Source organism: Tetrahymena thermophila, assembly GCF_000189635.1.
Source record: "Tetrahymena thermophila SB210 genomic scaffold scf_8254653, whole genome shotgun sequence".
Lineage (NCBI taxonomy): Eukaryota > Ciliophora > Oligohymenophorea > Hymenostomatida > Tetrahymenidae > Tetrahymena > Tetrahymena thermophila.
Genome location: NW_002476421.1, coordinates 308,113 through 333,320, shown reverse-complemented (window position 1 = coordinate 333,320; position 25,208 = coordinate 308,113). Strand labels below are relative to the sequence as shown.

Below are 25,208 nucleotides of genomic sequence, written 5' to 3'. Positions count from 1 at the left end.
GGTATATGTATAAACCAAACTGTAGAAAATATAATTTCTCCTAGAAATTTAATGATCCTACTGAATTTTTATTTATAAGCTTTTACCCATATTGTTTAAAAAGCTGAAATTAAAAAAATAACACCACAAATAGAGCATATTAGAGTTGGATATTTATATAAGATGCATACAACGGCTAGATAAGCATATTTTTTTATTGTTTGAATTTAAAAGTAATATGTCCCAAAAAAACTACTGTTTTCTTAAATACGCTCAATGTACATACTAGAATACTCCTTTTAAATCGGATTATTGCTCTTTAAATTTTGTGTATTAAATTTGAACATTAAGACTTAAGTTAGTACAAGTATTATTGATACATAGAATCCCATTCGATAAATGTAAGATTCTCCATTTATTTCTTAAAACTAAATAAAGATACAGATGAAGATTATAGCTAAAGTTGTTTCTTAATCGCTATTCAATCTTTGAATTAAAAAAGTTTTTAACTTCTAAAGAGTCATTTGTTACTTAAATAAGAAAAGCTGTATAAATATTATTAAAAATATCAAGAATAAAATTGAAAAATATTTAATTAATAGAATAGGTATGTTCACTATGATACTTTGACAAAATCCTAAGTTTTTAAATTTACCAAAATTAGGTTACTAAGCATCTTTACCTTATAATTGATAGCTAAAGAGACTGAACTATATGTTATCTATTTCGCTTAGGTAATCAGGTACTTATGGGAATACAAAAGTCCCTACAATTTAATAAAATTAATATAGTTAAGGAGGATAAATAGCGTTTAGCAAAAGAAATATAGAAACTGGTTGTAGGGTGTTCAAGACATAGAAAACAACTTAGAATTAATTAATTATTGAGAAAATATTTTTATTTGAGGACTTAAACTCATTTAATTAACTTGATACGTCATCTAAAGTTGCTTAATTTTCTAAAATTTCTTGTTTAAATATAAATGGCCCTATTTTAATTTTCATTTAAGTGTTCAAATATTTTTCATTTAAAATAAATTCTTAATCTTAGCTTAAGAAGTATTTATTAGTTAGAAAGGTTGCAAAAATATAATCTGCTTAGAAGTTAGCTTTTACATTTATCTCAACTTAAAATTAATTTTATATAAATTGAGGGTTGATTATTGAATATGAGCTATTTTTTATTTCAGGAATATAAAATGAAGCAATTTTATTTAGCTCTGTTCCAGATAGATTAAAAATCTATAAATTTTTATCGAAAGTAAATCTCAAGTAATATTTTTTTTTTTCTTGAAAACTATTATTATAAGTAATATTTAAGCTTTTAAGACATTATTATTATGTATTTAATCCTGATCCTAACTGTGAATTATAGCTACAAGCTTTACATTTTCTAGATATTGAATCGTACAAAAAACCTTTTTAGCATGGAGAGCAACTACCATCAGATAGTTCTTCATAACCATACTCACAGTAACATGAAGGCGGATTTATTCTGTTTTTAGAGCAAATTGTACAATTATCGGTTGTATTAATGCAGTACTAACATTTTTAATCACAATTTATTTGATTTTAAATTTCAACACATTCTTTTGATTTTTCTTCATATATTTGATTACAATCACAATTTGGCATAACCCTTCTATCTGAAGAGCAAGTTTTACAAATATTATTGTCTATACCACTGCATGATCCACATTTATAATTACATTAGCATGTATTCTATTATGTCTACTTGACTGAAATACAGTCACAGCTAGGTGTAATTTAGTTAATATATTTGCAATCAACACAATTACTACTCTTATCTTTACATGCTAAGCACTAAGCATCACATTATTGGCATTTATTAGTTAAACTATCAAAGAAATATGATTTTTTGCAAACAAGGCAATTTAAATTAGGATCTGCATTCCCATCTTTACATAATGAGCATACAAACTTATTATTTTCATAACTCATTAGAGCACATAAGTATTCAGAAAAATTTTATGGAACTTTAATATTACAAGTTTAGTCTTTTAAATTCATGTAAGAAGCTTAGTTTAATTGGGACATATTAGAGCATTGTTCAAAAGTAATGATTTGATTATTATAATATAAATACCCTCTCTTTAAGTACAAGCAATTCATATATGCCAAATTCACATAAACAAAGCAAGGATCAATATTAGTATAGTCATAGTAAAGAAAAACATTTTGCTAGTATATATTGATATTATCTATAAATACTTTGTATTAAGTTGTATTATCACCAAAATCTATTTAATAGATTGAATTTCCTGGATTTACCACTACTTCGAATGTTTCTTTGATATAATTACAAACTATATCTATATAAAAGGTTACGATAACCTATTTCTTAGTTTCCACTCTTGCAGCAATTAAAAAAAAGTTAGATTAATTCAAAAGTAAGACTGCATTTTTAAATGTTTTAGATACATTTATATAATAAATTTGGACAACCATAATTTATTGATCATAATCTGGAACAAGAAAGAGGCTTAAGAAAGTGTTTTAGTTTGTAATTTTTAGTAATTAAAAGGACTGATATTAAAATGATGAGTCAAACTCAATGTTAAAAGATAAATTGAATAGGTCACCATATTAATTTGCTGGATAGGTTATGGAAGCTACAATATTTTAATCTAATTAAAACCCTTAAAATTAGTTAAAAATTTGCACTGGATTGCTAAATTGAAGCTGAGATTAAGATGGCTAACCACTACTATCACTGATGCTGCTAAAAGGATTGGACTAATTGATATCAAGCTTATATCTACCAATTAATTAATAATCATTCAATAATATAGAAAAAAATTAATTTATTCCTTACTAAGTTGGATATGGAATATTTTTAACAATTGTTATTGGAAAGTTAGTCAAGGATAAGCACCCATTAATTAAATTTGTATCGCATCTCCCAACACAAATCTATATGTTTGAGGATAAAATAAATAAAAATGTCCCTTCCAATTGATCATAGTAATTGTATTAATTAGTACTCATCATAAAAACAAAATTGTTATTATCAGTCCAAAAAGCAATCCAAGCAAAGTCATTTTAGTCAAAAATATACTGTTTTTTTAATTAATCTTTGACATAAAATTTGAGGAATAAAATATAATAAGAATTAACTATTTGGCAACTAAGAGTGATTTTGATTATCTAATTATTACCATCTTATATATTCGCGATGTTAATTTCATTAAAAATGTTATTAATTGTTTTTGCAACCAAATAAAAAGAAAAGAATATAGAATCTCCTAAATTAAATTTTAACTAATCTTTTGCAAAGATAAAGTTTTATAAATTTGTGTCCATTTAGGCGCAAGTTTATCCAAAATCAGGAAGAGACTCAAACTTCCTGATATTTTATCTATGAGGAATTGTAAATAGAGGTATTAAGCAGCTTTATCCGTTGTCAAAAGCATCTTTGTTTTAACAATTACCATTTTCATCTCTTTGTTAGTTGCAATCTTACAAACTATTACAATATCTGCAATATTTTGGACATTTCACACAATTATTTCCATCAAAGTAATAGCCTATCAAGCATTTACATCCAGTTATAGATGAATTATCATTAATCATATTTTTAGGACACACCTTTCTAGGAGGATTCCAATCTTTCACTCCTGGAATTTCATTATCAGTATTGATAGCACTTTTAGGAACACATTTCATTTTATTTTAGAAATCAAGTAAATAATCATCCATACATAATACGCATGAGCCATCAGAGCTTTTAAGAAAGCAGTTAGCTCCTTATGAGAGCAATGAACCTGTATAAATTCTGATATGATTTAGCTAAAAAGAAGAGTCATTTGAATAAAAAAAATATTTAAATGTAAAAACAGGAATATTATTTACAAAACTAATTTGTTCAATTCCATTCACAAATAAATAGAGATAGTATTATTAAATAATTAATATGTGATTCCATATCTAAATATTTTAATTTATGGTTTATGTTCCAAATTTAATTTAGTTATTTCCAAACTGTAAATCATAGCTGTGCTTATCAAAGAATATTTATAGATAAGTAGAAATAGTAGTTGGAAGTGTATTAAATTTAATATAAAAAGAAAAAGTTATTTAATTATTAGTTTCATGCTAATTAGTTAAAATAAAATTGCTATTTATGCTGATGGTATTATTTAATTGTTAATTTTACAATTTTATTTTCAGAAACTAATCTCCTATATCACTAATTAACTCTCCAGGGTTACTCTAAGTATAGAAAAAATCATAGCTAAGTATTAAGTTTGTTTTTACTTAGAATAATTAGTAGAATATATCATTATATGAAGGAGGTGTTGTTTAATATGCCACTCCTATCATCAAATGAGATATTAATTAACATGATGGATTAACACCAAGTCTTATTGGAGGGTTGCCATAATTTATTTCAAGCTCACTTTGTATAAATTAACCTAAAAAAGGGTATGTAAGAGGAATCTGTGTGTTTCCAGAAGAAGATAAATGAATCTAGAATAAAACTTCAATTTTACTATCAACCAGCTAAATATCTAAGTTTATAAAAAACCAATTTTCAATAGCTAAAGCTGAGTAATCAGTTTCTTGAGACTTTTCATTTACTTTTAAAAATATCTTTTTTGATTGTAAATTGTAATCAAGAGATATTGCAATGTTAGATTGATGAATAGAAAATAGAGTATAGCTATAGGCGCTATACCCAAAGAACGCTGTTATAAATGTTATGGCAATTCTTTACACCTGCTATTTACTAGGAAACAATTATTAAAATAAAATGGTTGTTGATTAATTATCTGGTAATTATAAGCATGGTTGATGCTCAGCAATATCAATAGATTCTGTTTAAAAATACTTTAAAGGCAAATAACTAGCTCCTGTTTTTTCAGTATATTAAAGAATTAAGAATAGCTAAACTGCTAAAATAAATAATCTTCTCCCTTATTTTTGTTAAATTTAACTTTTGACACCCATATATTACCTTTTTCTTATTCAATTATTTATGAGTATTATTAGAAGCAAAAAAAACTTTTAATATTTTTTTATGTTTGTTTTTCCTCTTTTCGAAATTCTTAATCTTCTAAATATTCTTCACTGTAAACTAATTAATTATAAAAAATTTTGCTGTATTCTATTTGATTACAATAATTTCAATTAAAAAGTTAAAGATTTCTAATTTGTGGTTTTCATTAATGGAATTTATTTAGTTTTTGTAAATCAAATTCATAGGCATTATTTTACATATCTATATAATTATTCAAAATATAATAAGAATGTCTTTTTCTTAACTTTCATACTTCTAAATATAGAAGTAAGTAAGTAAGATTTCTATATTTCTTTGACATTTCGCATTAATAAATTGATGTATTTTACCAACATCAATTCATTCCTTATATTAAATAAATTTAAAATATTTTAAAGAATAAACGATGAAAATAGATAAAATTTTTAAAATGATTAAAAAACTGAATATTAAAAGTTTAAAAAAAAGGTAATTTTTAAGATTACTTTGAAATTTTTATCTGATTGTTACATCATTTTTAATGATATTAGATAATCGAAATTAAATTTCAGAATAATATTATAAATAAAATAATTAATCTAATTTATTTTTTAATTATTACATGATTAATTTAGTGTATTATAACTTTAGAAAAATAAATTAATTAAGATATCAAACTTAATTTTTAAAAATCTACTATTTGTATTTTTACATTTTTATAACTGCTTTTCCAGTTATTAAATTCTCTTGGATGCTAAAAAGCAAGAATTTCAACTCCTGAATCATATATAAACAGGAAATAAGTTATGGTTCTTCTTTTCATCAAATTCGTCAACAATTGTGAATTCAATGAAATAATTAATTTTGATCATCATATTCAATAAATATATTATATATTCAAAATAGTTGTTTAGTACGATGCAAGTAGAGGTTAAAAGTTTGATATTTTAAAAAAAGTTATATTAAACAACAAATATGAATAAAATATTACTCAAAAATAGCATTTATTTTATTTTCAACAATAATTGAATTGTTAGCATTATTGTAATAAATTTATAAGAATGAATCTAAAATAGGAATATGTCTCAATAACTCATTTAATCTCCATATTTATCTATTATTTTTCTTATTTTATTAGGTAGCGATTCATATATTCTTTCATTGCTTCTGCTGGTTTTAAGTGAGTTCATCTTTGATATATGCTTAAACTCTTTTTATTTGCAATTAATTCATTATAATTTCAAAAATAAATAATTTTTTAAAATTAAAATTAAGTTATATTAAAATACAGATATGAATAAAATCTTACTCAAAATAGCATTTATTTTATTTTCAATGGTAATTAAATTGTTATCATAATTAGAATAAATTTATATGAATGTATCTAAAAATAGGAATATTTCTCAATACCCCATTTAATCTTTATATTTATTTACTATTTTTCTTATCTTACTAGGTAGATATTATATATTCTTTTAATGATTATGTTGATTTTAAATGAGCTCAAGTCTGATATAAACCCAAACTCTTATTATTGGTCTTAAATTAACACCTTTTCGACTTTATTATAAAATTTAAATCTTTATATTCCTACTTTAAGAAATTAGATGAGTGAGGTATTAGCTGAGATATGACATCTTGTTAAATCCTGTTGAAAATTTTTATTACTTAAAAATTATTTACCGAATATTTAGAAGGCCTTATACTATAATTCATAATATTCTTCAGAATTCAATTTTAGATTAATTTGAGTGATATGTGTTGGAATTTTGTAAGAAATTAATATAGTTTTACTAATTAGGTAAAAATGGCAATAGAATTCATCCATAGCCTATTTAGAAATCAAAATAAATGATTAAGAGTAATTGTATTATTATAATAATAAATTAAGTTTAATATTTTTTTGATTAGATTATGAAATTAATTATTAAATAGTTGTTGATTTGTAATTAATTAAATTTTTCATTTAAATATTAAAAAGAAAAGAATGATATAATAGAAATAGCAATTTAATAAATTAAAAGATGTAATTTCTCAATTTATTTCATATTTATAATATAATTTTTTTTAATAAAACAAAAAGTTTTTAAAATCTAAACATTCATCTCACTCAAATATTGAAATAAACTTGAGGTAAAAAAAATCTTAAGTAATAGATTTTATAAATTTATCTCAAAAAACTAAAAGCTATAATTAAATTGGTGCTAAGGCTGCATAGGAGTTGAGTTTTGGCTTAGAAAAGTGCATTAATCTCTCAATATTGACTCTTGATCTCTAGTAAAAATAGTTTATTTCTTTTTATATTTATTTTGTAGTATTTATTTGATGATATGATAAAGCATTAAATAAAATATTAATATATAAATTAATTTTTATAAATAGCTTACCCTATTTAGTTGAATTTATAAATTTTGTATCATTTTTTATTTATTATTCATAATTACTCTATTTTCATGTTTATTTATTAACATTATTAAAAGTAATAATTAAATTAGTGCATAAGGCGCCTAATACTTAGCAAATGCTATAACGAAATATAATAATCTGACAACTTTCACATGCAATCTCTAGTATAATAATTATTATTTATTAAAATTTTTGATTTATCTGATTTAATAATAAAAATAAAAAAAAGAAATGAAAGCAAAATATTTAATCAATTTTTGAAATTATTTATTTTTTTTTATAAATTTAATTCTACTCTACTGCTTTCTTCAATTGTTATATACATTTTTAATACAAAAGATATAATTCAGTTGGTAACTAAGGTATATCTGCTTTAGTTAATGGATTATCAAAGTGCCCTCATCTCTAAAATTTGACATTAAATCTATAGTAAAAATTAACTTTTATTTTTAGCTTTATAACTATTTATTTTAGTACCATAATTCCTCTTTACCTCACTCTCCTCGGTATGAGTCAAAAGATGCCGTCCGAGGGAAGATAATTAAAATAATTTTCGAAATTTTTAATAAAGGTCTATCTTAATATATGAACCTCTACTGTATATTCATTTACAAGTTTAAATAGTTTGATGTTTAAAATAAATATATAATAATTTCTTATGACTTTAAAATTATTAATTTATGAAATTTAAAAGAAAAAATTCAATTAGTGAAGAGGGTGCATTAGAATTAGGCTTTGGACTCTCAAACTGCCCTAATCTCTAAAATTTATCTATTAACCTTACGTAAATTAATTTATTATTTTAATAAATTATTGGCACTATTTATATTTAATTAATGTCTAAGATAATTTTTATAGCTCTATGTTCTTTACTTGTTAATTCACTTATTTTCTTTTAATTTTCAAACAAAGAAATTTATTTTATATTTTAAAAGGAGTAATAGAATTGACGCATTGAGCTCATAAAACTTAGTTTCTGAGTTAAAAATATGTTCTAAGCTGTAAACTTTAACTCTTTATCTTACGTAAATAGTTTATTCTATTTTTAAATATATTTAATAATCAGTTTTAAAAGGAAAATTGAAAGTAAATTTTCAAAATACTTTTTAATTTATTTTATTTAATAAAAAATATTTCTACTTTTAATTTTAAGTTATTATTTTCAATTTCAAAGCTTTCATTTTTATTGAATTCGCACTTAATTAATTCCTCACTATATCCATAAATTTATCTTTTAATTATAAAAAATGTAAGAGATAATTAAATTGGTCCAAATGGCATTACTAAATTAAGTTCTTACTTAGAAAAGTGTACTAATCTCCAAAATTTAACTCTATACCTTTCGTAAAATTAAGCTATTAACTTTTATTTATAAGTAATTAAAGAAACTCTTAAAAAATTAAAAAATTTTAAGAGTTTGTTTAATTTTTATTTAAATTCTAATTATATTTAAAAATTTTTTTTAAAACAACAAAGATAAACTTTGATTGGTGATATTGGTACACAATGGTTAGGCTATTATTTATATAAGTGCAATAATATATAAGTATTGAATTTTAGTTTAGCGTAAAGTTTGATTATTTACTTTTATTAATTTATTTTTTTTATTAATTTTGATTATTAAAAGTAGGAATTTTTTAATTTTTATTTAAATATTTTATTTTTTAATAATTTAACTTGCTCTACTTTGATTTAAATTTAACTTAAATTTATTTATTATCTATAAATCTTTTATTTATTTTTGTTGATATTCACCTAAATTTTTTTGAGATTAACTAATAAAATTACTCTATTAATATAAATAGAAATAATCAAATAGGTAATGAGGGCGTTTTAGTCTTAAGTTAAGGTTTAGCAAGGTGTAATAATCTCTAAAATTTGTCCCTCAATCTTAAGTAAAAATTATTTTATATTTAAAATATAATCTGTAATTTTGGCATCAATAACAAAAAATATTTAAAAAAATAGATAATATTTAATTTTTGTATTAGATTTGATAATTACTTTTCTGTTTTTAATTTATCATTTTTATTTATTTATTTAATTCTTCTCCTATTTTTATCATGTCTATTAACTAAATTTATCTTTAAAACTATATAAGGAGGAATAAAATTGATGAATAGGGTGCTTAGAACTTAGGTTATGGTTTAGCTTATTGCACTAATATCTAAAATTTGATGCTTTAACTTGAGTAAAAATAGTTTATTGTTAAAAATATATTGTAATACTAGTTTAAATAATGAAAAAGTAGAAAATATAACAAATAAATTTTAGATATTTAGTTGAGTCGTTAATTAATTTTTTTAATAACATTTGATCACTAATTTATTATTTTATATTTTTTGAATGTAACTCACTGATTTGCCAAATAAAAAAAAGGCAAAATTCAATAAGTGATGAGGGAACATCAGGTTTAGTGATTAGTTTAGCAAATTGCATAAATCTTGTAAGTTTAATGCTTTATCTATAGTAATAAAAGCTTTATTTCCTTAATTAATACTCAAAAATTTTTTTGCCATTTTATTTTAAAAAATTTATTTTATTAATACTTAAAATTAACAATTTCATTTAGAAATTTTTACTTATTAAATTTTAATTTTTGCTACAATTTTAAAAATTAATTAATTATTAAATAATAAATATCAATAATATAAAAAGAGGCAACAAAATTGATAATACAGGAGCATCAAGCATTGGCTATAGTTTAGCAAATTGCGCTAAGCTCTCAATTTTGAAACTGTATCTTGAGTAAAAATGTTTTATTTGCTTATTTAAAAATATAAATTTTTAAATTATTCGCTTTCACCAAATAATAAATTTTACTTAATTTCTTGTTATAATAAATTAATTACAAATTTCAAAAGGGAAAATAGAATAAATAGATAAGGAATATAAGAATTAAGTTCTTCTTTAGCTAATTACATTAATCTCTCAATTTTAGAACTTTATCTTACGTAAAAAAAATTTATTTACCTTTATTTATATATATTAAATAAGCAAAAAAATAATAAATCATTGAAAATTATTAAAAATTTTACTAAATTATTATTAATCTTGTAGATTTTTAATTCAAACTTAAATGTTTTATAAAATTTTTTATTGATTTTAAAATTTAAAAATAATTTTTCGAATTTGATTTTGACAAGCTTTTCATAATTAATTAACTAATATATTAATCTGGAAATTTTAAAAGGAGCAATAAAATTTATTCTGTAGACGTAGAAATCTTTCTTTGTAGTTTATCGAAATCTAAAACTATCAAAGTTTTAACAATTTACTTGGAATATGATCTTTTAGGAATACAGTAATAATAGTTTATATTTAAATTAATTAATTTATGTTTTTATTTATTTATTATTTTTATTTTTTTAGTTTAATTTTTAAATAGATTTAAATTGCTGTTTTATTTATCTATTTAAATAGTTAATTTTTAATGTATCTCACTATCTTAAATAATTTTATTTAATAAATTAGTAGGTTTTAAGATATCTATAATTAAAACAAATAAATGTTGAGAAGTAAATTTCTAAAAACCAAGAGATTGACGAAATTAATTTTATAGTGAAGAAAAATTAAAGCTGATAAATTAAATTAAAATCTATTAATGCTTTTATTTTTAATAAAATAGTAAATAAAACTTAAATTGTATACTTTTTTGATAACTGTTTTAACTACTTAAAAATAGTAAAACTCAATCCATTTCTATAAATTTCTTCAAATACTTGTAGAAGCAAATTATTTTTGAAAGTTCATTTAAAACATAACTAAATAAATAAATTTTATAAATATTCATATAACTAACTGCTCTAATTATTTAAATTTTTAATTATTTATTCAATAACTATTAAATTTATCTATTTCAGAATGAGAAAAAAATTATTTAATAAATAAATATTTAAAAAATCGATAGATTATTGATACCTAAACTAATAATATAAATTAAGAATAAAATTCAGTCTTTTATAGCTACTGAAGTTGATTACACAAAATTAAAATATTTATTTTTTTAGATAAATTTAAATAATTCAGTTTGAAATAAAATCAATATTAAATTATTATCCTACCTACCTACACTTAATTTATTACACATGATTAAGGACTATCATAAAAATTTATATTAAAAATATTTGAATAATAACTCTAAATGTATATTCTAAGATTAACAAGAAGTACCTTTTTAAAATTTTTCAAAAAATTAGTTTGTCTAATGCTTCTAATTAAATATTTTATTATATGTTTATAAAGGACATCGAGCTGTATTGCATATAATATTTATTTGAATAGGTTCTAATAGTATATTTAATAATTACTATATAATATATAGTAAATTAATAAATAAAAAGTAGAAGAAATTAATAACTAAATATGCCACCTCCCATTTATTTCAGATTTTGAAAGAGAGTTTATCAAAAAAAAAGGTGATTTTGCCAATTAATCCATAAAATTATCTAAAAAAAAATCTATTAACAAAAAAAAAATGTATCAATTTGCTTTCGAAAATTTCAGATCATAATACAGCACTTATTATAATGTATTTATATTGATATTTTTGCCTTAAAAATAAATTCATTTTTTTTTTTGTTGCTTTTTTTAACATTCTATAATAAATGTAGTATTAGAAAGAATGGATCATGTATCTTTAATAGTAAAATATGACTTAAATCTACTAATAAAATTTATTTCTTCAAAAACTTTGATAATAATAATAAGAATAATAATAATGTTTTTTAAGCCATTTTAAATATATATTCTTTAAAATAAAATAATTAATGATAACTTTGATATAAATAAATAATTAAATTTATTTTGGTTTTTGTTTTTATTATTTTTTTTTTTTGCACTTTTTTTAATAGAAATTATCAGAAAACATAAAAATTTGATTGATTAAGATATTGAATTATCAAAAATTATCCTATCTATATTTAATAGAATATAGAATAATAGATTATTTAAAGAAAGATGTCAAATAATTAGCTTGTTTTTGAAACAAGTTGCTTTAATTAGCAAGTTTTTAATTTAATGTCTAATTAATAAAAAATAGAACAAGCTTTAAATCTGACTCGACGTTTAGTGTTTGGTCCTTTAGATCAATAAGATTAGGATATAACTATATCTGATGATCTTTTTAGTTTTACATTACAAAACATTTAGGTTAGTCCTTTTCCAACTGAATCTAGAAAAGTTATGAAGTTCATTGAAACAGATTTACTTACAAAATTCTTAGACAAGAATAACTTTGTAGAAGTGAATAATTATTCAGTTATTTTTGTAAGTATGGATGATCTTTCATACCATAATTTTGAAAATATTCTCAACTTAGATTATCTTTTTGATGATGCTAAATTCAAACTAAAAACAGTGAGATTACTTCAGAATAAAGTTCAGACATTTTTTATTTAAGGATCAACTGATACTCTTCTTTCATTAGATAAATTAAATTACTATACAATCCCTTTGAATGTTTCGCAAAGAGGAGGAAAGAGACTTATTTTCCACTCAAATCAATTATCTTATGCTTTAACAAAAATGATTGATGAGAGTGATTTTTTTGATAAAAAGAATTTTAGGCAGGTGAACACTGTTTTTAGACTTAACAATTTTGCACCTGGAGATTAGAAATTTAAATCTCACTACGATACCCCATTTGCAGATAAGTCAAAAGGTTTATATTCAAAATACACTATGCTGATTTATTTAACTGGAAATTAAAAAGTTCAAAATGAATAGCCACCTCTTTAAATTGAGGATATTGTTTTTGATAAAATAAAAAAAAATAGTTGCATAATTTTTGATTAATAATTCAAGCATGAAGGAAACGCTTACTTTGATAACAATAAGATATTCATTAGAACAGAATTAATTTACAAAATGGATGGTTTGCTTTATGATTAAAAGGTGGCATAAATGTTTAATATGGCATGCTATATGACTAAAGAGATTGGCTAATAGCAATATTCTGCTGATTTATTCAACTAATGTGTAAAAATGAGATACAATATCTAGGATGTAGACAAAGATATAAAGAGAGTTTATTTACTGAAAAGGAACTTGGAAGTCCTCTATGCTACAGATGGTAATTATTATTGGTTTCCATCTCACATTCCACTATAGTTAATTGGTTCTTTAATTGTTCTAGATTACTTTAATGGAAAAGTTTATGAGCTTAAAAACGTTAATATTCAATCTAAATCTATCAAAAATATTGATTACTCGAAAAGCCAAGAAGAAATTGATAAATTCATTTTTGATATGATAAATTCATGCAGTTTTGAAAACGAAAAAATTTCAAAAGATAGAAGCAATTAATTTTAGTGTTTAGAAGACTTTATACCAAATTAACTTTGTGAAGATTTTACTTATTTTAAATGCTATTGTGGTTTAGGAGAAAGCTATACAGCACATGATGCATTTTAATAAGAAAAGAAATTAGCTGTAAAAAAATTAAATGACATTTTAAGTTAGAATTCTGTTTTAATCTTTGACAATATGATTAAAATCAATACCGAAAATATTAAAGTTCAAATTGATTCTGATAAATTCCAAAATGAAATATCTTAAGGTAGAATTATTTTCGATGAAATAAAGTTAAATGTTAAAAGTGAAATAAATTTCGCATCTTGTCAATGTGAGCCAGAAGATGTATATGAAGAAGATGTTAATCTCTTTAAAACTAAAAAGTTTCATACTTTTATTCTTCCAAATATTTAATTTTAAAAAACTCAGGATGGAATTAAATTATCACTAGATATTTTCAAAAATGGATTTATCTATCAATCAACAAAAACATTTAAATAACCATATACAAATGAGAACTAGTCCCTTATGCTTCATCAAAAAAGAGTAAAAGAAAAATATTATTCTAATTACCGTTATAAATAATAAAATGATAATTCTTTACATTATGAGACCCAAGAAGAAGAAATAGCTTGTGTTGATAATTAAATTAGTAAAAGTAAAAATTTAAATGATGAATAAATTAGTGAAAATAGTTTTGATTAAGAATCAGATTCACTATAGGGTATATGCAATGATAGCTTTGAGTAAGAAAGCTAAGAATTTGAGGTTGAAATGATTTAAGATGAGGATATTTGCAACCAAAAATAAATAAGTAAGCAATTAAATTCTTTTAAATTTTTAAATAAAACAATTTTTTAAATTAAAATAGGCGAAACAAAAATCTAATACAAAAACTGAATAAGCTTTGAAAAAGAATTAAAAAAAAATTTTATTCAAAGACTGAAATTTTATAATTCGATTAATTTAAGCTGACTTTCTTTTTTGTAAAATATGAATAAAATATATTATTCATCGCTATATATCTATTTATCTCTCTTATTTTAAATATAGAACAGTTTTATAAACATATATTTACATTTTCAATCAAGCAAGATTTACATTAAATAAGTTGATTTATAGTTAAGTTATTTATTTATTTTATTTATGTTTGATAAATGTTAAATGGAAAATATTATTTTAAAAACATCTTTTGATTGAAACTATTTTTTAATATTTGAAAATCCATTTTATGATTAAAAATATCGTGGGGGTTAGCGGTTGTGAAAATTAATCAGGAACTATAGCAATTAATTTATTATAAATTAAAAACAAATTTAATAAAATTATTAATTTAATAGTATAATATATTTACAAATTAATTAATTATTTTATTTTAGTTTTTACAAGTATTTTTTTAGCTACACATAAAATACGCTGCTAATAACAATAACCAAATTCAAAATATGAAAATATTAATAATATTATTTATTGATTTATTAAGAGTGATTGTGTTTTTAATTTATTTGATTATAACTTTAATTAATCGGATTATATCAGTGATTATATTTAATAAAAGTGATTTACTCAAACTCAATAGTTTGTATTTAAAGAATTTTGTAAATTTTTAATTTCAAAAATAGTTTCTAATAAATTCTTAATTATTAAATTTCCAAATTGCTTCACCTTTTTTCTATTTTACATAACAAAGTTCAATAGTTCAATGAAAATGAATACAATAATTTAAAGCAAAATAATTCATTAAGAGTAAATCATAAATTCAACTAATTTATCCATTTACATACTAACTTTATATTTTAATTTATTGTAATTTTAATTCATCAAATTTAAAAAGAATTTATACTAATTTGTTCATCTAATTACTCAATATATTTATATTTGGTAATTATAAAATAGCTAAATATAAAAAAATATTAACTTAAATTTTCATTCATTTTACCATTATATTAATAATAGAATTGAAATAAATCATTAAAATGTTGAAAATCTATCAAAATAAATGAATTAAGTATTTTAATAAAACCATTAAAATTTAATATGCATTTAATAGAAACAATTGCTGGTTATTGACCTACTAAATAAATTATGAGTAATTACGAAAATTTATTATTTTTAAGAATATTTTTGTACAAATTTTACATTTTCTGATTACCTTAATTATTTCTAGAATCATTTATTTTATTTTGTAAGATTACAATAATCATTACTTTAAATCCTCAACAAAAATCAATCAAAAAGAACTTAATCAATAAAAAAAAATAAGATTGAATAAATAAATAAATAAAATGATTGGAAATAAGTATAGCAATATTATTAATAGCAAATTTAATGAAAATGTTGCTTTAAGAAACATTACTAATTGGAAACAAGTGAAACATGTTGATAATGCAACTATGTCATCTATTGCTTATCATGGTTATGAAGTTAAACTATCTAAATTTGAAGGAAATGCTCCCATGAATTTTGAGAAGGCTGCTAAATTCTACTTTGAAAACTTAGAAGGTTAGAAGCATAATAGAGAAATGTGTGATGAATTTCTCAAACTAGAAACTATCGATTAAGACACAATAGTTACTCTATTTAAAACTAAAAGCAAATTTGTAGTGAGCTCACGCCAAATTTTATGTGTTTAGCATTTAAGAAGATTAAGCTAAGATGAAATTTTAATTACAAGAGATCAGATAGATGACCATCAAAACGCACCTAAAAGTGATGCTGTTAAAGCTGAAGCTAAATTTGGAGTTATATACTTGAAAAAAATTAATGAAAACGCTACTCATTTTGAAATCTATCAGCTAGTAGATCCTAAAGGAAGTATTCCTGTCTCATTTATCAACTCTATGCAAGAAAAGTAATTTGATGCAATTCAAAAAGACATCCAAACTATATAAAAAATGTGAAAAAATTAAAATGATTAAAATATTGATATTTTTTTTAATGTATTATCATATTAATTATATGTTGTTTTTTTGATATCTATTAAATATTTTAAATAAATAAATTGTATTTATCTATTAATTATAATATTATTTTTTGCAATTTACCTAGCTCTAGCTTGGTTATGATATATGTTAATATGTCATGAAAATTAGGAAACAATTAGTCCATAAAGATCTATTAAGCTTTAGTCAGTCAACTAATATATCCTAAAAGAAATATTTCTGTGTCATTTATCAGCTTCATGCAAGAAAAATAATTAGATGTAATTCAAAAAGACATCCAAAATATAAAAAATGTGAAAATATTAAAGTAATTAAAATAAGGATATTTTTTAAATATATTTAAATTATTTGTTATTCTTTCTTTTGATATTTATTAAATATTTTAAGTAAATTAATTAATTTTATTTATTTATTTAAGACTGGTCTATTTTAATTTAAGATATTGCTAATTTATTGATTATTAAAGAATATTTTTGCAGTTCAAAATAAGCTTGATTGTGATAAGTACTAATAAAAAAATGCTAATAAGAAAACAATTAATTAATAAAAATCAGTTATGTTTTAGCTATAAATTATTTACCATATATTTAAATTGTAAATATTTTAATTGAGATTTGGAGATTAAATTCAATTTTTATAACTCATTCTTACTCATAAACTAATTTTTTTAAATTTATTTTTAGAAAATATTAATATTTTATACTTTCTGATGAAATTTCTTTTTAAATAGATAAAAGAATAAAATATTTATTTCTAAAAATTGATTTTATTTTTAAAATTTTGATAGTTTTTTTTTGCTTTTTTTATCAAGATTTAGTTTTCTTTTCATTAAAAATAAAGCTTTATTTAGAGCTATTGGATGATAAATTTTTGTTTAATAATTACAATTAACTTTCTATTTGAATAAAATATTATTTTTTATTAAATTTTTTTCATTTATATGTTAAATTTTAAGATTTTTATTCTTAGATTAGATAAAAAAAGATAATAGCCATTTTATTGTCTCCTCTGTTGTTTGCAACATTTTATCATTTTTAATGAATTATTAGATTTAAAAATAATTTAGTTAATTAATCAATTTATAACATTTAAAAAAGTCATAATAGCCATAAATTTTTTGTTATTAAATAATTAATTTTGAATATTTAATTTATTTTTTTATAATTTTGAATTGTCAGATTTAAAAAGAGTTAAGTTAATTACTCAATTTGTAACCATCATAATTTTTTTCTTTTAAATAATTTTGAGTGTTTATTTGTTTCTTTGTTATAAATTTTTACTTGTCAGATTTAAAAAGAATTTATATTTATTTGTAAACTTAATTACTCGTGTTATTAATATTTTGTAAATTAATATCTGGTAAATTTTAATTTCTAAAATTCTTTGCGATAATATTCGATTAATTTATCTATCATATTAAGATTTCTTTTTGAGTGTTTACTTGTTTCTTTGTGAAAAATTTTTAGTTGTCAGATTTAAAAAGAATTTATATTTATTTGTAAATTTAATTACTCGAGTTATTAATATTTTGCAAATTAATATCTGGTAAATTTTAATTTATAAAATTAATTGCGAGAATATTCGAGTAATTTATCTATCATACTAAGACTTCTTTTTGAGTGTTTTAAATAATTTGTTATCTCAGCTAAGCTTTTCAATTAGACATTAACTAAGTATGGATATTCTACCAAAAAATCCAATTGTATTTTATAGATTTCTTTTACTGTAAGGATGTATTAAATTTTTAATTGATTATCATTATAATATATTCTGAGTAATTATTACAAAGTAAAAGAAATATTAACAAAATTTTAAATAATATTTAAATAGAAATTTTTTAATATTGAAAATAATAATATTACATTTTAATTATTTACAATACTTGCTATTTAAATACTGAAGAAATTAAATAGATGTAAAAGTAAGTAATAAATTAATAAAAAATAAATTAAAATAAAAAAAATGATAGGAAATAAGTATAGCAATATTATAAATAGCAAGCTTAGTGAAAATCTTGCTTTGAGAGATATCAAAACAAACTGGAAATAAATTAAGCAAGTTGATAATATAACTATGTATTCAACTATTTATCAGAACTACTAAGTAAAGCTCACTAAATTTGAAGGAAATGCCTCTATAAATTTCGAGAAGGCTTCATAATATTTTTTTGACAGCTTAGATGCTTAGAAGCAAAATAGAGAAATGTGTGACTAATTAATTAAACTAGAAACGATCGATTAAGATACTATTGTCATTTTATTCTAAACTAAAAGTAAGTTTGTGGTGAGCTCACGTTATTCATTATGTGTGGTACATAGGAGAAGATTAAATAATAATGAAATAATGATCACAAGAGACCAAATTGACGACCATTAAAACACTCCTAAAATTGATGCAATTAAGGTTGAAGCTAAGTTTGGTGTTATTTTCTTAAAAAAAATAAATGAAAATACAACACAAATAGAGATGTATCAATTATTAGATCCTAAAGGAAGTATACCTGTATCACTTATTAACTCTATGCAAGAAAAGTAATTTGAAGCTCTTCTTAAAGACCTTTAATCCATATAAAAAATGTGAAAATTTAAACATAATTTACTCAATTCATTCTAAGTATTTCATTTATATCGCAAATTTTTGTTTGAGTATTTTTTAAATGTTTTTTTTAATTAAATTAAAATATATTTTTTCAAATATTTTTTGATATTAAAGGAATATCTTTAGCTACTTATGCATTAGTTCTAAAAAAATATTTAATTTATTATATATGTTCCTTAAATATAAAGTTTATCAAAACTTTATGAAACAAAATACCATTTTTTGTTAAGCTTTTTAATAATAATTCTAAAATCTTATGATATAACATCACTATTTTTGGAAAGGTTTTTATTTATCTATTATAAACTTTAATTCCATATTAATTATGAGCCACTTATATTAAAAAACTCAAAAAAATGTAATAATCTACAGAATTTGCTCACAGCTTTCATCGTAGGGTAGAATTTTCTATTGACTAATTTAAAGAACATTTTCATTTAAATTTAATTAGAATGAGCCACTCAGTTAATAAAACTTAAAATAATTTAAGATTATTAATTTGTTAAATATTTTTTTTGCTTTAGAGTTTTTAAAATTGTAAGTTTTTGTTTTTTTATATATACCATAAATCCTCATAAATTTTCACCAGTATAAATTTTCATTATATTTTCTGAATATCTATAATTTTTTAACTAACTAACTAACTAACTAAATCAAATTTAAAAATTTAATCTAATATTTTTTTACACTAAATAGTTGTCTTCATTTCTTTTAATTAAATATTAATTAGTATAACCTATACAAAATTAAAAAGGCTCTAGTTAAACTAATTTTTTATATTAAATATTAGTTAATTACATTTTAATTTCAAAGATCATCTTCCAAAATATAAATTAGTATAATTAAAAAGTTTAATTAAAAAGTTTAATTAAAAGCTAAAAGTAATAAATAAATATTCATCAAAAAGTAGAAATATTTTTATTAACTAAATAAAAAATAATCTTATTGGTAGTTCAAATAAGTCTTTGTCTGTAAAAATAAAAAATTAACTCAAAATGTTCTTGATGATTTAAATTTGGCTAAAATACTATTTATTAATGGTTTGAATTTGCAAACAAATAATGGTAAATATATGTAAATAAAAATAACATTTTTATTCTATTTTAAATTAACTTAATTAATTAATTATGAATGACTTTTAATTTTTATTTAATATAAAAAAAAATTCATTTTTTTTTTATTGCATTAAATAATATAAATTATTTTCTAAAGTAAATTAACTGATTTGATTAATTTTAAATTTCGTTTATTTCTAAAAGCTAAAACTAAATGATAATTTAGCATAGCTTATAAAAATATTAAAAGATTTAAAAATAGAATCAGATTAAATTAATTTAATTTAATTTAATATAAAGTATTCTAGTTAAAATTAGTAAATTAATTTACTGCAACATACTTTAACTAAAGTATAAGGTGTATGTATCTATGTATGAATGAATGAATACAAATAAAACATTCGTAGTAAAATTTAATAATATTTAATATTAATAATTAATATTGATCATTAATTAAATTTCCTTTGTTTTATTTTACAAATATTAGTTAGAATAAATAGTATTGCGGATAATTCAATACAAAGCAAGATATTTATTTTAAAAATTATTTTAATGAGCTAGGAGAATATTTTAGAAAACGTTAGGCTCCTAACAGAAATTCCAAAGAAGAAGTTGCCTCCTCTCAGAAGCAACTCTACAAAGCCATTCTAAAAGGGTTTAGGGAATAGCACAACAAGTAGCAATTAAAATTAGAAATAAGTAGATTTAGACAATAAAAGAGATTCATCTTTTAATAGAGATAATTCTTAAATTTTTAGCAACAATCTTGTATAAAATACTGAACCTAATTAGGATTTGAGTATATTGCTTGAATAATATAGACAATAGAATAAGCATAATGATCAGGAGTTGCAGTCAATCGCAAACAGAATATAGTTTATATAAAATTAATAAATGAATGTTTGGAAAAAGACAAATGATTTGTATGATAAAGCTATAAGTTTATATGAAAATAAGAAAAGATATTAAATTGAATGCAAAATGGTAAAAATAGATTAATTTATTCTTTATTAGCAATGTCAATCATTCATTCATTCATTCATTCTTTTAAATTTTTATTTTTAATAAAAACTGAATGCCTAATTAGAAAGAAATAATCAGATAGAAAAAGTAAAAGGAAATTGAAGAGCTTTTAAGCAAAAATGAAGTGTCGAAAGACTTAAACAGATAAAAATTAACGCAGAATCAGGAACAACTTATTTAGGGGAGAAAAAAGAATGCCTAAGAAATTAAATATCAATCAAGAGAACTTGGTTAAATGAGAGATTACTTTTAAAGCACTATTCATTAGTTTAAGAGATCCAAACATGATAAAGTCAAGATAAGTTAGCAGCAGGCATAAATGAAATTACAGTCTTATCATGAGGAAAAATACAAATAATTTAAAGAGAACTACAACAATAAAATTTTGCAAGAACAACTGATAAAAGAGTAGAAAGAGAAGTAGATTAAAAACTTAGAAGAAATAGAAAAGTAGCTTTTAGACTAATACAAGAGAACTAAAGTATAATGTGATAAACTGCATCATTAAATAGATGAAGCATAAGAATTAAAACCTGAAGAAATAGAATCAAAATATCCAATATTTGTTAGCTTAGCATAAAAAAACATTTATGATTCTAATTAGTTTGAGTTATAAATTGCTTAGAGCAATAATGTTTAATTATTGAATACTAGCATAGGAAATTTTTCTGGGCTGCAAAGCTCGCAGAATTCTATCTCTCCTATCAAGAAAAATATGTAAGCAAGCAGGTACAGACAATACTCTTAAAATAAAGTGAATCCTCTTTAGATACTTCAATAAGATCATATAGATATTATGAATAAAACAAACTATCATAAAAATTTCTACATGTAAACTTCTTAAAATCATGGGAGTTAATATAGCAGTATTTAGCCAAAGAATCAAAAAAATATCTATAAAAACGAAGATGGTTCAAATTAAAATAAAAATACAACTATTTCAAACACTCGATATATAAATATATACAAAAGTGTTAATTCCAAAACAATCAATAAAAAATCAAATTTGAATTATTCAGCCATCTATGAGCACGACTCTACTTCAAATAAGGATAGCAGTTCAATTCCTAATAAAGAAGTGTAATTAAATTAAGAAGTCAATATGCACACCTTTGAAGCTAAAGAATAATTAGATTAATAATTATAAACCACCTCTAATAAAACCAAAAGTCCCAGTAAAACAAATCTTAGTGGGAATAATGAATAAAATGATATATTAGATCACTCTAACGACAGATTAAGTTCAAGTCCAGAAAAGAATAATTCAGTAAAAGCTTCTCTGCCTAGTAACAGAGAATTATTAAGCAAGTCTCCTAAAAGAGAGAAACATACAATGTCACAAAAAATATCATAAAATAAACTTGATCTTTCAATGTACTAGCCTAAAAACTAAAAGAAAATTAGCTTAGACAACAATAATAGTGCATTTCTAATTGCTACTGAAGCAGATAGCCATGTTGCAAAAAATAATAGAAATAAATTTAATCACTTTGGCGAAATTATGCTAAATAGAGATGAACTATACACGAGACAAAGAAAAACAATATAAAGTTAGTAAAAATAAACTAGATCAAAGTCGTTTGTAACTTCTAATAAGCAAGAAACAAATAGCCCTTATTAAAGAAATATTAATAACAATAACTATTTAACAAATAATAAATTTTGAAACATTAAATCCTTAACAAAAATAAATAAATAAATAATTAGTTTTATTTCACACAAAAAATACTTCTTAATTTTACTCAAACAAAAGTATTTTTCTAAATGTACACAAAACCTTTAAAAAGCATTTATTTTATTTTATTATTATGTATGTACTATAAACTTATATTTAAGTAGAAGAAAAATTTTATAATTTATAAAAATTTAATTTCCTAGAATGTTTTTGAAAACTTGTTAAAAAAAAAATTTTTTTCATACAAAATTTGAGAAAAGGCATTAAATGTTTTTAAAAATTAAATAAAGAACATAATTAGGTTACTCTATTTAGTGATATAATTACAATAAATATTTTTGGTTAAAAAATTTTGTTTTTAGCGCTTAAATTTTATCAGATTTAATTGTTTATTTTTGTATCTCTTTACAATTTATTTTTGTATTAATCTTTTATTTAAAAGATTTAAAAAATTCTTATGAATTTAATAATTAATTTATTTGTTTAAATAAGAATCTCATAAAATAAAATAAAAAAATGATGGAATAAAATAAAAAATTCTTTTATAATTTAAGCGAAGTATAAATGAATTATTTCATAAAATTATGTTTTAACTCATAAAATGCTATTCATAAAATAAATTTTCTTTTAAAAAATAAAAAGTTTTAAAATTCCTAATTATCATCTCATTTAGATGTTAATATTGACCTCAAGTAAGTTACCATATTTAATTTTTTTAATTCAAATCCTTTCTAAAATAAAATAAAATAAATACCTTTTTTTAAAACTTATTTTGATATTGTTTAACTAAATTCTATATAAATATAAAAAAAAGATAAAGTTAGATCGGTGGTAAAGATATATCAGACTTAGGTTTTTGTTTAGCAAAGTGCTCTTATCTCTCAATTTTAACACTCAGCCTCTAGTAAATTTATTTTAATTACATTACTACCTATGCTATGAATAAAAAAGAAAGAAAATAGTCATAGACTTAAATGATTTTGCTTATTTTTACATTTTTTATTTCCTTTTTTTTTCAAAAATGTATTTTTTAAGTTTTAAATAGTCATTCTGATTTTAAAATTATTATTTTACTTTTATTTATTCAAAAAATATGTTTCACTCTACCTCAAAAATATAAAAGAGGGAATTAAATTGGCTAAAAGGGAGCATCAGACTTAGGTTTTTATTTATCATAGTGCTCTAAACTCTAAAATTTAACTCTCTACTTAGCGTAAGAAATAATTTATTTGCTTAATCAGTATAATATATTTACTAATTAGAAAATAGATTTATTTTTAGAATGGTTATTTATTTTATAATTTTCTCACTAAAATCCATTTATGAATAAATTTTAATTTATTTTAGATTTTGTTTCTAAATTTTTATTTTCTATTTGTTCTAGATAATTTTATTTCTTTTAAATTTTTTATTATTTTCTATAACATTCCTTAAAAATATGTAAGTGATAATCAAATTGGTGTAAAGGGAACATCAGACTTAGGATCTGGATTAATGAAATGTACTAATCTCTCCAAAATTAAGCTAAACCTTGGGTAAAAATATTTTTATTACTTTTTCTAATAAAGAATATTAAACACATATCTAAATAGTATTCTATTAAACAGTGCATAAAAATAATATATTTTAAAATGAGCACATTTTTAAAAAGTAATTTTGAATGTAATGAGTAGTTTTGCTAAAATGAGAAGAAATATGGTCAAGCTCAAAATATATTTTGAGATGTGCGCTTTCACGGAAATCAGTTTTATCTTTTATTATTTAAGCTTATTTTTTAAAATTTAAGGTAGTTTATCTTAATATTTAGTAAATTACTTATTTAGTTTTTATTTCCTAAAATCTTAAATTATTAATAAATTATTTCCTAATATTCCTTTTTTTAAATAATTTATTATTATATTTTTTATATAATCTAAAAAACACTAATAAAAAATAGATACAATGAAATTAAAGATGAAGGAATATCTAAATTAGGTTTTTACTTAGCAAAGTACACTAATCTCTAAGATTTAACGCTCATACTCTTGTAGATACTATACATTTATTTTTATTTTTTATACTTTAATTTTTGAAAGTAAAATTAATTAATGGCTTTTATTTGATGATTTTTTATTTTCTATTTTTTTTCTTTCATTTTTATTTATTATTTGAAATTTAAATTTAAATGTTCGTATTTTAATTTTTTACTAATTTATCATTTATTTATTATTTTCTTGATATTTTTTCTATTTAATCATT

At 20.8% G+C, this 25,208-nt stretch overlaps 6 protein-coding genes across 6 annotated transcripts; 5 read left to right on the top strand and 1 right to left on the bottom strand. All coding sequences in view use genetic code 6, as the record gives it.

Annotated features, from left to right (window-relative positions):
* Positions 1–252: 252 nt before the first annotated feature.
* Positions 253–4,949, bottom strand: TTHERM_00644680 (bowman-birk serine protease inhibitor family protein, putative; the record flags this gene model as incomplete). The annotated part of the gene is made up of 3 exons (XM_001015388.2): positions 253–524; positions 635–745; positions 908–4,949. The coding sequence occupies 3 exons, from the start codon at positions 4,947–4,949 to the stop codon at positions 253–255; spliced, it is 4,425 nt and encodes a 1,474-aa protein (XP_001015388.2).
* Positions 4,950–6,964: 2,015 nt separating this feature from the next.
* On the top strand, positions 6,965–10,948 carry TTHERM_00644670 (cyclic nucleotide-binding domain protein; the record flags this gene model as incomplete). Its single annotated transcript, XM_001015387.3, has 16 exons — positions 6,965–7,003; positions 7,061–7,110; positions 7,165–7,254; positions 7,458–7,547; positions 7,723–7,812; positions 8,078–8,167; positions 8,319–8,408; positions 8,638–8,727; positions 8,860–8,949; positions 9,189–9,278; positions 9,485–9,574; positions 9,763–9,852; positions 10,042–10,131; positions 10,248–10,337; positions 10,577–10,687; positions 10,858–10,948. The coding sequence occupies 16 exons, from the start codon at positions 6,965–6,967 to the stop codon at positions 10,946–10,948; spliced, it is 1,371 nt and encodes a 456-aa protein (XP_001015387.2).
* Positions 10,949–12,342: 1,394 nt separating this feature from the next.
* Positions 12,343–14,577, top strand: TTHERM_00644660 (hypothetical protein; the record flags this gene model as incomplete). Its single annotated transcript, XM_001015386.2, has 2 exons — positions 12,343–14,491; positions 14,549–14,577. The coding sequence occupies 2 exons, from the start codon at positions 12,343–12,345 to the stop codon at positions 14,575–14,577; spliced, it is 2,178 nt and encodes a 725-aa protein (XP_001015386.2).
* A 1,385-nt stretch (positions 14,578–15,962) lies between these two features.
* TTHERM_00644650 (START domain protein) lies at positions 15,963–16,577 on the top strand (the record flags this gene model as incomplete). The annotated part of the gene is made up of 1 exon (XM_001015385.1): positions 15,963–16,577. The coding sequence occupies one exon, from the start codon at positions 15,963–15,965 to the stop codon at positions 16,575–16,577; it is 615 nt and encodes a 204-aa protein (XP_001015385.1).
* Positions 16,578–18,581: 2,004 nt separating this feature from the next.
* Positions 18,582–19,199, top strand: TTHERM_00644640 (START domain protein; the record flags this gene model as incomplete). Its single annotated transcript, XM_001015384.1, has 1 exon — positions 18,582–19,199. One exon carries the CDS (start codon positions 18,582–18,584, stop codon positions 19,197–19,199), a length of 618 nt encoding a protein of 205 aa, XP_001015384.1.
* Positions 19,200–20,710: 1,511 nt separating this feature from the next.
* Positions 20,711–22,961, top strand: TTHERM_00644630 (hypothetical protein; the record flags this gene model as incomplete). Its single annotated transcript, XM_001015383.3, has 2 exons — positions 20,711–21,256; positions 21,360–22,961. Exons 1-2 carry the CDS (start codon positions 20,825–20,827, stop codon positions 22,959–22,961), a joined length of 2,034 nt encoding a protein of 677 aa, XP_001015383.3. The 5' UTR covers positions 20,711–20,824.
* Positions 22,962–25,208: the final 2,247 nt, after the last annotated feature.